Genomic DNA, 13,603 nt, shown 5'->3' with positions numbered 1-13,603 from the left:
GTAAAATATGCATAGGGGTGACATGGTCAGGTCTCCACAAATCTTTGACCATATAGTGTACACTATGCTGTAACTATTTTTAATATTATTGCAGTTTATATATTTTATTTTGTTTCAAACTTTGGTTTAGATGATTTCAGGATGGTCAGAAACAAGGCCAGTACAGCAAATCTGCTTTGCAATTTAACCCATTAATGTCATTAATAACAGTTCTAGCATAAAGATTTGAATCATTTATTTTAGCAACAGTAAATTTTAAGTAAATGATATGCCTGCCAGATGTTTCCTTTCTTTTTTAATTTTTTAGAAGTGTGAGTCGTAATAATTTCAGTACAAAATGTATATTTTAAAGAACAAAGTATAAAAAGGCATCAGAGATCTCACCAACCAAACTGCGAGTTTCAGTCCAGAGTCTGCCATTCAACTGGCTGGTATGAGACACTCTCTCAGAACTGGGAAGTGATGCAGGTGCTACTCATAGTCCCACTGACCAACAATCACGAATATCTGCAATCAGTCCTCTTTCTCAAAACAAACCACGTTAGATCTGGCACTTTCATAACCATAATCATATCTACATGGTTTATGGTCTAACTTTTTTTTAAATCCATATCTACAAAATAAAGTTTAACAGAAAAGCTATTTTAATCTAATGTTTACCTACTGATTGTTCTTTTCTTCACTCTTGACATAAACATGATCAGGACAAATTGATCCTACATCTTTCTTATCCCTCCTGATGTGGGATTACTTACCACACAAAAATGGCATTTCACTTGGACTTTTCTTTGGAATGATATTTTATCCTCTGCTCTAACAAAGGTAAATGAGTACATTTATATAGAGAAAAATGAAGATTGCTGAAGTATCAAACCATTAGCAATGAGTGCTTCCCGAAAGGCAACTGCTGAATAAAATGTATGCGGTAATTGTGGAGGGGGATTGAAAAGCTTTGAGTGAGCAGAGTTGAGTTATATAGTCATTGATCACTGGAAGACACTGTGGTATGTTGGACACTGCTGCGACTTCATGTATTTGAGGGCATATTTGAGTTCTTTGCTCTTTTTTTCCCATTTGTGAATAGCCATGAGCAGTAGCTGCTGGTCCACCTTACGGCCCATGATGAGGAAGCTGCTCCCAAGGTTGTCGAGTTGAGAACAGGGGCAGTTTGCACCATTCTTGATGTACAGTGTTAACTTCTTCAGGTCTTTCTTGCGCAGGATCCCCATCTTAAGAACCTTTTTCTTCTTCTGAGCTGCGATAAGCTTGCGGTCACCTTTCTCCTTCTTCACCTCTTTGATCTTCATTTTAAGAGCTATAGGAGACATAAATGGATTAAATCATTTCACTCACTGGCAAAAAGCAATATCAACATGTCATGTCAGTGTGTGTGTGTGTGTGTGTGTTGTCATTCTCTCTCTTTCAATATTTGAGGGAAAAAAGGGAGGGAAATTCTGTCATTCCTTTTAGGGCTCCCACCGTCATACTGGTTCCATTCTTTTGTACTCTCTCAAGCAGCAAGACATTTCACAACAAGCTCACAGGAACATCCTGGGATATCCCATTCAGTTGAATAGTTTACACCTCCCAAGAGAAGCATCATTTAACCATGGATGGCATTAATTGCAGTCACCCGGGACAGGACAGAGAGACGAATGGAAAGTTTTAAAGACAGATGTGAAACAGTCATACAGTGGTTACAAGCACTTCCCTACCTCATTCTCTGCCAGAGCTACTCACCTTACATAAGCAGTAAGGTCTTGTCCATGAAGATTTTGAAGACTTATGTACCATGCAATTTATTGTAGGCTTAATGATACTTTTTACGTTAAGTTAAAAGGTGCCTTTTTAATAATAAAAATGGTTTGTCTTTAGTGAAAGTCTTTCCTCACTAAGATTAACCTTTGCTGTATTTAAATGATGTGGAAAAACGGTGAATATATTTTTTAATAAGTGACACATGCATATGTCACTTTCCTCATGAACAACAAATTCCAAAAGTGAATTTACTGAATTTAAAGGAATAAATCAAATTAAATGACCCTTTGGTAGACAAATTGACTTGCAAAACAATCAGTTTCTGTTCTTCTGTTTTCTGAACAAGCAGCTACAAATCCATAATAGTGCAGTCCACTACCAAAAATCAATTCATCTTCAGCAACCACTTTATCTTGGTGTGCACGTCTGGTTTCTACTCCAGGAACATTTACTGTGATGTGGGAATAAACCAGTATTTCCCAGTGATGGGATGCCAGTCTATTCCAGGGGACAATACACACACATATTCACACCTATAGTCAATTCAAAACAGACCTCCAGATATGTTTTTTGGGGTGGGAGGAAACCAGAGATCCCAGAGGAAGCAATGCACTCGCTGTGTCTTATGTGCTGAATAATTTATTAAAGCAGTTATTGTTTAGCAAAAATATTTTACTGTAAAAGTAAAAGAAAAATGGATTTTTAGAAGTTCTTATATGTAAAGGAAATACATATAAGCACCCTAAAATTACTTCAGTTGATTCTCATCATCTAGTCAGTGATAATGATGTTTGATACTGATGTTACATACAGTACTGTTTCTAGTACATATCTTAATGAACAACAATGGAATTGCTGTTATTTTTTAGTGAAATAAGTTTTTCACTTCCTTCTTGATCCTAAGTGTCAGTAGATCTTTTTCCCATCAGACAGAATGCAAAAGTATTAAGGAAATGAATTGGATAAATAAATAAATGAATAAATGAATAAATAAATAAATAAATAAATAAATAAATAAATAAATAAATAAACTGTATTTCATACATGATCCATATGTGGGAGATGTATGTTTTTTTTAATTTTTTTATACTATTTATTTTACTTCTTATGTCCGTTTTGACTGTCAGTCCATACATGTCATACAGTGTATAGTTGTGTATGTGACAATTAAAATTTGAATTTGAATTATTATGGAAAGGTGGAAAGAACAGAGCAGGACCAGCTGGATGCCACAATAAGCGAGGATCAAAACAAGAGATTCTGCTATCTCATAGAGTTGTGCATCAAGTAGCTTAAAATTCATAGATTAACAACACATAAACTCTGATTTTAATGCTTGCCCATCAGCTATAATGTTCCTGGGAGTATGAGCATGCCTGGGCAACATTGTGATGACAAGTTGAACTTACGTTTTAAACAAGAGCTGGTCTAAATTGTGGCTGGTTTCTCTGATGGAGTGGGTTGATGAATGCAGGTAGAGACTGGTATTCACTCTGAGCAGAAACAGATCATGCTCCTTAGAAGGTTGTGGTTTTGTGTGTGTGTGTGTGTGTGTGTGTGTGTGTGTGTGTGTGTGTGTGTGTGTGTGTGTGTTTTCTTTTTTTCTTTCTTTCTTGTGCAGATGTGCAAATGCCCAAAATCTTGCTTTATTTTATCAGTAGAGCTTATTTATTGGCAATTATACATACTGCATTTACTACTCTTCAGTTCTCTATAACAGTAACAATAGAGGTGAGCTCTTCATAGCTGCCCCTGCACTCTGACCCCAGCCTCCTCAGTTGGGGTATGTGAAGAAAAGAATTCCACTGTGCTGTAATGTATATGTGGCGATAATAAAGGCTTCTATGCCCTCTGATCTGTTCTCTTCTAAATATATAAGTAACAAATGATCTCTGTTTTCATTTCATTTCAGCCTGTTATAAGACTTTATAATGTAACAATCTTTACACTCTGTTATCATTACATAATATTGAATGCACAACAATACTGAGGTACAAATAGTATCTGTCACTATTTATAAGTACCAATAGCATATAACTACTATTTACACTTAATATTACCAATAAATGCTATAAATCGTTAAACTTTAATAAATAATAACAAATAATAAAGTTAACAAGTGGTATACTTATACCTGTAAACAGGGCTTGATACTGTGGCTAGTGGTTTTCAAAGGGATAAGACTAACTAATCCTACTTGACTAGACTGTTACATTAGTGTTATGTCTAATAAATTGCTTATCTATAGTTAAATAAACTGCCCATTTTTCTTTTTTTTCCTAGGAAAGCTATTAAAAAAGGAATTTGTTACAAAGAATTGTTCAAGAAATTTCTGTGCATAATGATATTAGTTCATTACTTACAAACCACTGAATTACTCAAGTTGGGTTAAGCAGAAAATTGTAAATTTTAACACCGGTCCATATGAATTGGTATGAAAACCACTGTAAAAGTGAGCAAATGACTAATGTAGTACACAAACTTGTGTATATTTATACTTGAGCCATTTTTGGGTAATCTGACTGATGTACTACTTTCAGACAGTCATTGAGCAGTTCTGGGTTCTGTTCAGCACCGAGGTCTGTCTGGTTCAAACCACAGATGGCAGTTTAAATAAATATAACTTGTGTTGGTTTTAATGTATTTCAGAGTAATCAGTAAAAAGAAGTAAACTCAAAACTTCGACAACTGTAGCCTGGAATCTTGCATAGTTTATTTCATCATTGAAAGCCTAAAAAAGCTTAAACCCTAGAGGATTTCAAAAACATCCAATGCAGGCAATCTCATATAGCTGGTGTATACTGCATTGTATATTACATTGTAGATCCTACTCTGTTGGGGAAATTAGGAAATAAAAGGGTATTTCTGTTCAGTCTACCTTTTTGTTATTGAGACTTAAAAATTGTTAAAACCAATTGTATTTTTAGTTGTATTGAATGAACGTCTTTGGCAGTCTTTAAATGCTGTAAGACCTAAAAAAATCAGATCTCCAGATTTACAGTACACTACAGTAATCACCAACTTCGCTGGTCTCTTTCTTTGATATCGCTTGCCCTCAAAATGCTGTGTCTCACTGTGAATAGCAAGAAGATTGTTGAAGTATTAAAAGAGGTCTGTTTGAGTCACATAATTAGACTCAAATGTACTAAATAAAACAGAACAGTAAGAATGTTGTTCTTTGTCCAGTTAAGACAGTTGAATAAGTAATTTCCTTTTATTAATGACCTTCATAAGAATAATTGTGCTGGCACTCAGTGTACAGAACCTCTGGTGTAGTGAATGTTATTTCCTTGTGGTAATATATATATTCTTTTTTATAACAACCAAGTGAATCAAATAAACCATACAGTTATGAAATTTAATACTCTACCACATTTCTGTGCAGACCACTAAAGAAATAAATCAAAACAGCAGCAAATGCATGTTAAATGGTACTATGTAACAGGAAAACATGAGCAAAGCATTATTAATTAGGCATATTTTTAAAAAATAAGTGATTAACTTGGACATTTGCTTGTGAGCCGTCACAAATATTTATTCAATATGACTGCTGCCTGTCCAAATGTCTGCAAGTATGGAACAGTCAATCCTCCTACTCAACACACTGGTGCAAGTAATTTGTCATACTTAAACGTGATTATATACAAAAGTAGGTGATTCCATCCAAGTGAAACAAACCGCACAGCCAAAGACAACTGACAGAATGAAGCCACTTCATAGCATTCACTACAGAAAGGCTTTTCTGAACTTTTCTTTAGCCAACTCTGAACAGAGAAATACAGATTTCTTGGAGATCCACCTCTAATAGGTCAGTGCCAGACATTCTGGAGGCTCAGACAGACTTTAAAGACCTTCATCCAGTATGGAGGAAAATTTGTAGTCCTTACACAGTGTGTTACATAATATTTCATTTGTCTCATACACAATCAGACACAGTATGACATGTAGTTGAAGGTTTTTTACTACTGTCCTAGATAAAAATAGAGGCAATTAACACAGGTAAAAAGAATAACTATACACAAATAATATACAATAAAGTAAATTTAAAATTCAGAACATATTGGGCATATAGGGAAAATATGGTGGAAAATTGCAATAGAAAATAAATATATCAAAAATAGTGAATGTAATATCTGAATACAGTGATTGGACCTGAATATGGTACAGTGATATGTAGGAATTAGAACATAGATTGCTATACAAATATTGGAAAAAGTTGTGCAAATTGTGTTATTGTCAATTGTGCAAAAGTCTGTCTGACGTAGTGGGTGTCCATAAAAAGTCCAGAAATGGTCCAGACTCTATTATTAGATTTAATAATTATAATATTCTTGATTTATACTTATTTATTTTTTGCATTATACAATATAATTATATTGTTATTATTTTCACATCCAATACCATGAACGTTTTTACTCTACAATTCTGACAAGTTCTCCCCCATGACAGAAAGCACGAGTCTTATTAATGCTGGTGAATCACACAGCGTATGTTTCTCATTTCTGATAATTTAGCCGAGCAGGTAAACAAGACATTTTCCTGAACAGTGCTTTCAACACAGAATTCATATGCTAAGGGTATTGGCAGTAGTATGTGTTGGATCAATGTCAGTGTGCCTACCTGTGTGTGTGTGTGTGTGTGTGTGTGTGTGTGTGTGTGTGTGTGTGTGTGTGTGTGTGTGTGTGTGTGTGTGTGTGTGTGTGTGTGTGTGTGTGTGTGTGTTTGTGAGTGAGTGAGTGAGTGAGTGAGTGAGTGAGTGAGTGCAGTGTTAGATTCTTTCTTACCAAAGTCACTGGCACAGAAGTGCTCCATTACTGTGTCAGCTTTCAGTTCATTGTCACAGGGTGGACATGCTTTTGAAGCTGTCATGAGAAAAAGAGAAAATACGGATTATTTTAACAAATTAACTGACATAATTTTCAAAAATTTTGGAAGTCCCACTTTGTATTATATTTTACTGATGTAATTTGATTAACACAGTAGCGGTATGTCCCTCATGCAGCATAGACTCAATATTTGGTTTTGTGGACTGGAGCTGCAGGGACATGAGGGTCTGCAGTCAGGTTCACAGAAGCACTAACCATTTTGTAAACACTTTGCAAATTTCTTCTTGTCAGATGCTATTTTCTGTGGGGAGGATACACAGAACAGGAGTCTGGTGCAATGTTTTCCTTGCAATTAAGGCGGTGAAAATGTTTGAATTTAGTTATGTGTATATTTTTAGTGTACAGGAATGGCAAAAAAAGAAAACTCCCACAGAAAAAAGTGCACTTTGCTGAATATTTTCAAGCTACTGAGTGACAATTGAAGTTAAATGTTTTACTTGTGGTGGGTTCAATAACATGAAGAAATCTGACAAATGCAAGAATGGACGGAATTGTATTTGCTAAATCTCAGTTCATGGAAAAGATTATATTGATGCCCTTTAAACCATAGGTGGAATGCATAATATATCACTTGAGCTCCGACTTTTAACAGACATAGAGGCTGTTGTGCTTGCACAGCAATCCTTGTGTGTGTATGTGCATTCTAATGGGGTCTCGTTTTGTGCTGAGAGACAGGGAGGCATGTAAAGCGCACCACTGCTGCACTCAAAAAAGGGACTAAAGGCCAGAGCTAATAGTGCTTAATCCATAGCTTTTAGAATAATAATGAGCGCGAATGCTTCAGGCAACTGGATGTTTGATTTCCTCTGCAATGAGTCACTTCAGATTTCAAGATATTTTGTTTCACAAATGAAACTCTCTGTGTGGCTATAAATAATTTGATGAATGTGAAATGTGTTACAGTAATGTTCACTATTCCCTTGCCAGCTGTAGCTAATAAAGTTGGGTACTAGCTTTCTAGTAAACTAGATCTACATGATCCTTATTTTATCAACACACACACACACACACACACACACACACACACACACACACACACACACACACACACACACACACACACACACACACACACACACACACACACACACATAAATGGCTTCACTTAAAAGTTATGGTACTCTAATGTAGATGTAGACATGGTACGATAATATCAGATATACCTTTAATGTAGACACTATTGCCTTATTAAACAGGAATTATCATGATTGCTTATATAGTAATTGATGTTACAGTATATTTCATTCTCTGTAAACTTCTCAGGACAAAAAAATACGTTCTTATGGAAATTAAAGCCTTCTCCTTAGACTATATTCTACACCTCCTTCAGAACTGCTCCTTCAGGAGAATGCTTAAAGGTTCTATATACAGTGTTTCCCATAAATCCTTCAAAAACCAGCGAACTACTAAGGAACCTGATTTTACCAAACAAAAATGTAGCAACCGAATGAGGATTTATTAAAAAAAGACTTCTCCAAGCAGCTAAAAATAAAATCCTTATGATCAGTGTAATGCGGCCATCTGTATTCTGTTCACTGAGCACTTTTAAAAAACACCAAAGAAAACAAACGTGCCTGGGGTTAAGCAGTTACATGCCTCCCTTCTGATTCCTTCTTCCAGGTTGAAAAATGAGGGTCAGAGTTTATCACCCTGTCACTAGTGCAGTCACTGCAGCAGATAATATGAAGGGTTAAAGTTCGGAAGTTTTCATTGCTTGTGTGGTGGCGTGTGGTGGCGAACCCCCTTGTATGCATTAACCAGCCGAAATTCCTATACATTCCCTGAGACTGCTGGACTTTTCAACTGGTGGCACTCACACAATCTCTTTGTGAGTGAAGGAACAGTGTCATTTCGCTTAAGGCTTCGGTCTTGAACACTGTCTGAAAGCCACACTTCTTGAAACTGCAATGTCTTATTTGAACTGCAGAGTAATTTATTCCCATTTGCTGGGTGGTTTATTGGCAGGATGCCCTCTTGAACTGAAGCCAAAGCATGTGCCTGAAGAGCTAGCAGTGGGAATTCTGCAAACAGATTCTGTGTAGATTTAGTGATCAACTCACATTAACAGACTGTCTCAAGCTATTTACAGTACAATTGATTCAGCAAAACATTTAGCGATGGTTGTTGTGCATGTCTTTAAAATGTCATTAGATAAATGATTGCATATGACTAGAAGCTGACTGGATCACATTAAAAAGGCTTGCTCAAGACGAAACAAGCTAATCATTTATTTTGCTTCTATGAGTACATGGTACAGCTGAACCTTTTGAATTTCCTGCAGATTATCTGATTTTGAGCTTTCAATTCAGAACATTTTATTTCACACTCTGTACCCAGGATATATTAAAGATTCATTATCAAATACAGTTTATTTTTATTTGACATTTATTTAAATAAGTAAAAATGTACTGAAACAATTATGGAATAATCCCTGATTATTTGCAGTCATTTGGAAAGTATAAAGCCTTATGATTATGATGTTATGAATTCTAGTTCTAACACAAGACAGAAGTTTAGCTGCAGTTAAATTGGATGTTTCCTGTAACTAAAGATATTTCGTCATAATGGATCAATGTGGGGTGTTTTTTTTTATCTGTTGTCTGATACTTTGACTACTGTAGGCACGTTGTTTCTTTAAGCAGATACTCTTATCAGACATGAGAATACAAGGCATATATTTCATTAAGATTCAGAAGTCCTAATTTTATGGCTCATTTGGTCTCACTGGAAGGTACAAGATAAAACGCTTGAGCATAAAGCATTACAAAATGATGCCTGAATTTTTTTTTTTTAAATGTCTTCCACGTGAAAAAATGTTCCTCTGTTATTGTAATTAATGTCTGAAGACCCCCACCCACCCACATTGCTCCCTTACTGTAGAAACGTCGTTTAACAGAGTGCATCCATCATTTAGGCATGGTACTCTCCAGATACCTATTCAGGAACTCAGATCTTGGCTGTGAACTGGCCCTGGAGGATTTTACCTTAACCCAGAGAAGAAACCCCCTCTACCTTGCTTAGACCCCTGTTCACTGTGCACTGGAGCACTCAACAAGCCAGTAAAAGGTCAGACTCATCTAATGTGAGCTCATGTCACTATGCTATCTTGTTTCTCATCGCCATGTGCCTTTAGCAAAACAGACATTGGAGCGACTGTCTGGCCGTGTGCTGCCTCACTCATCAGGTGCAACATGTTACTCGCTGGTTAATTAAACCGCTAGCTCGATGTTGGTATGTTTGAACCATGATACAGAATATGCAACAGCAGGATATGTAAAGAGTACAACTGCAGAACTAGAGCTAAACAGACACATAGTAATTGGATTACTCAAAATGATGTAAAGCAAACTCTGAGAAAATTCTGAGATTAAATTTGCAACCGAAGCCATGCTGCTTATAGCTGGGGTCAGCAGGGTGTCAGTCCAGGAGTACTGTGTAAAGAAGAATTCCATTTCGCAAAAAGCAATTACAATGTTTTGCTTTCTGGTCTTTATAACACTAGAACAGTTGTATTTTTACAGCATGAAGTCAGTATGATTGATGTTTTCCCCACTCTCTGTCTGCTTTCCCCTTTTGTCACCCAGGACACACAGACACATTTTTTTATGAACAATAAACACAAATTTTGTTTATATATATATATATATATATAAAAGGTCAGACTCATCAATATATATATATATATATATATATATATATATATATATATATATATATATATATATATATATATATTTCAGTCCTGATATCCTTTTAAGTCCTCACTGATTCCAATTTATTTAGACTATGGTTTAGAAGTATATATATTGAAGTCTGGCATGTTTATTAAACTCAATCGTTTACATCAGTGGAAAAAAATCTAATGAATTATTAAAGCATTAATTATTAATATATTTACATAAAATGAAGTATATTCCTAGATTCCTAGACATGTCCTTTTTGGTAAGAATGTTTTTAGCATGTGGACACTAGAATATTTTAGTAGACATCCCTGGCTAGCTTAAGTTTCAGACCAGATCTGATTTTTATAACGCAATTCCTAAGAATTGCATTATAAACAAAAAAAAAAAAAACCTTGTAAACAAAAAAGAATAAACAAAAAAACTCAAGAATAAGTGGAAGGAATTTGCATCACAGATTCTCTCAAGACTAGGAAAGAATGCACTGTACAGGATATGTCTTTCAATTTTGTTTTTTTTTCTTTTCTTTTCATGCTTTGCAAATGATCAGAATATTGACAAAGAACATGCTTCTTTCCATACCTCATTATTGCTTAATGCCACTTCCCTTCCTTTTTCTTTTTTTCTTTCTCTTTCAGCTTTATTTCTTTTATGGTTCATCATTATATCTTCAATGAGGCTGACTGATGTATAGTTATTCAGACTAATTAGTGACCCACAGTAATTGCCCCCCCTGGCTAATTGGCTAAACAATACAAAAAAGAGAGCAAGAAAGAGAGCAAGAAAGCCCAACACAACAGAATTTACCCCTAGACATTCCAAATGAGATTTTACTTTTAGATATTGAAGGTGCAAAGTATTTTTTGTCTCTAAATGTATAGGGAATTCCCTCACTTTCTGAAGACACAGGTCATAGATTGCAGCGATTTTCAATTTGCAAATATGTCCTTTTTTGTTTTGTTTTGTTTTCTACTCATTGCCTTAACATGGCTTGAACAAAATGAATAAATCTGAGTGCAAATGTTAAGTGTAGACTTTAGGTTAAATTTTAAGTGTAGCATTGCTGACATTAAATGTACTTATTATATTATTTATTACCTTATAGTATATATTCACAATTAGGTTTCACTCGCTGTATTAAATTGTGCGTACAACAATTTTGTTTGGATATTTTTGTTGTACGTTTTTGTACAATTTTATTTTGATGTTATTTATATTTGTAGCTCCATAAATAATATAGAAACTTACTTGTATTGATGAAAGCAGTCATATGAGCCATATCAGTAGGTCTCAGGAGCTTGACATATCTTCTGAATTTTTGTCAGGAGCTCAATAATTTTCTTGCCAAATTTTTGGTGTATAGCTACCATACCTACTCCTATAGTAAATAGCATTGCTCTAATTTAAACGTTTTTCTGAATAATCTATTTGATAAAGAAAAGTGACGAAAAGTCTCAAACGTTTGTGAGTCGTACCTGGAGTCTGAGTGGCATGATTCCCAGAGAACTGCATTGGGATGCAGAGATCATTATCAATGGGGAACTTGTCACATTGGAGCATCTCAGGCCAGGGAAAGCCATAGGTCTCCATGACAGGAGCACAGCTGTTCCTGACGGCCTCACACAGAGAGCGGCAGGGGTAAATGGGCCGGTCCAGGCACACAGGAGCAAACAGTGAGCAGAGAAACACCTGTGTGTCTGCATGGCAGCGCTTGGCCAGGAGGGGTACCCAGCTGCCTGCCTGCTGCATCACCTCAGGCATGGTCTCATGGTCCAGCAGGTTGGGAAGTCGCATCTTCTTGTAGCCGACGGTGTAGCAGAGACGGAGCTCGGCCGGGATGTCCACACACTGTGGCTGCTTGGCATAAAAGCGGCCGTTGGGGAAGTTGTCGGACTGCCAGCTGTAATAATCGTACTCCTCTGCCAAGGTGGCTGAACTGAAGAAGACCAGTCCCAGTGCTAACGTCAGTGAACTAGCCACACACACCTGCCTCTTATGTATAGCCATGCTTCTTGAGTTCTATAGTTTATCTATGTTGGGGTAAGGAGGGCAGCAATATAGTAATCCTTTTTCCCTTTTAAAAAGATATTGATGATAGAAAATCAATGCAGATCTTTTCAGTGAAGTTTTTTGATTCCTTCTCTTGCTCAGGTTTGCTCAGGTTAATCTCCCAGTATAGCAGTCTTCTGACTTCAGTGATTGAGGTGGCTCTTCCACGAGGGCTGAATTGCAGCTTTCACTGCTCTTTCTCTTTTCTAGGCTCTCTAAGATGCACCTAAGAAATATGAAGGAGTGGGTTGCTGACTTTACCAGCCGACAGCCCCCTAGCAAGCTGCAAGTCCACTCCACCTCCCACAGTCTTCTCCTGTACTGACAAAGACCCGCCTCCACTGACCACAGCCAACTGCTCAGCAGTGGGCGGCACCCCTGAATGGACTGACACTCCCTTATAGCCCACCTCCCCTAATACGCCCCTACAGGCAGTCACACAACCTGGCCGGTAGTACATACCGTGTGTGTGTGTGTGTGTGTGTGTGTGTGTGTGTGTGTGTGTGTGTGTGTGTGTGTGTGTGTGTGTGTGTGTGTGTGTGTGTGTGTGTGTGTGTGTGTGTGTGTGTGTGTGTGTGTGTGTGTGTGTGTGTGTTGTGTGTGTGTGTGTGTGTGTGTGTGTGTGTGTGTGTGTGTGTGTGAGAGAGAGAGAGAGAGAGAGAGAGAGAGAGAGAGAGAAAGAGACAGAGAGACAGAATGTATGTGTATGTAGTGTGTTCAGCATGTTTCATTTCCTTGCATATGTACATACACACATGCACTTACACAAACATACACACACTCTTCTTTTGCTTTTCTTTTTTCCATTTTTTAGAACATACCGGTTTAAGGAGAACCTTTTTGGGGAGCCATTGACATTCAGTGCAGCTACAGGTGGTCAGGGACGTTTGGCCATGCTATTTGAGATATGCTAATGTCAGGCTTGGATGTGAATAGAGTCAGGCTTTCTCTCTGTCACCTTTTATCAGCAGCCTTCACACACACATACACATGGGGGGCCCAGCTTTTAGCCTGCAAGCATTCGGCAGCAGGGGGCCTTACAGCCACATTGCAACCTTTTCCATCTAACCATTAACAGTTTATAATATCAGTCTTACTGAGAGACCTCACACAAGAAATGCAGCATTTTGAGTTGTCTTCCATGTTTTTATTTAAATACACTGTGTGTCCAATTAACACTTGTATGCTTTACAACTATTAAAAAGTTAACACTTTAATAGTCTTGTCATA

General features: G+C 36.8%; 1 protein-coding gene across 1 annotated transcript; it reads right to left on the bottom strand.

The window, feature by feature from the left end:
• Positions 1-220: 220 nt before the first annotated feature.
• Positions 221-12,697, bottom strand: sfrp5 (secreted frizzled-related protein 5). Its single transcript, XM_027141895.2, has 3 exons — positions 11,800-12,697; positions 6,543-6,620; positions 221-1,315 (listed from the first exon to the last, which is right to left on the bottom strand). The coding sequence occupies exons 1-3, from the start codon at positions 12,329-12,331 to the stop codon at positions 987-989; spliced, it is 939 nt and encodes a 312-aa protein (XP_026997696.1). The 5' UTR covers positions 12,332-12,697; the 3' UTR covers positions 221-986.
• Positions 12,698-13,603: the final 906 nt, after the last annotated feature.

This window comes from Tachysurus fulvidraco, chromosome 4 (assembly GCF_022655615.1).
Source record: "Tachysurus fulvidraco isolate hzauxx_2018 chromosome 4, HZAU_PFXX_2.0, whole genome shotgun sequence".
Lineage (NCBI taxonomy): Eukaryota > Metazoa > Chordata > Actinopteri > Siluriformes > Bagridae > Tachysurus > Tachysurus fulvidraco.
The sequence above is the reverse complement of the archived record's forward strand: the minus strand, read 5'-3'. Positions and strand labels throughout refer to the sequence as shown.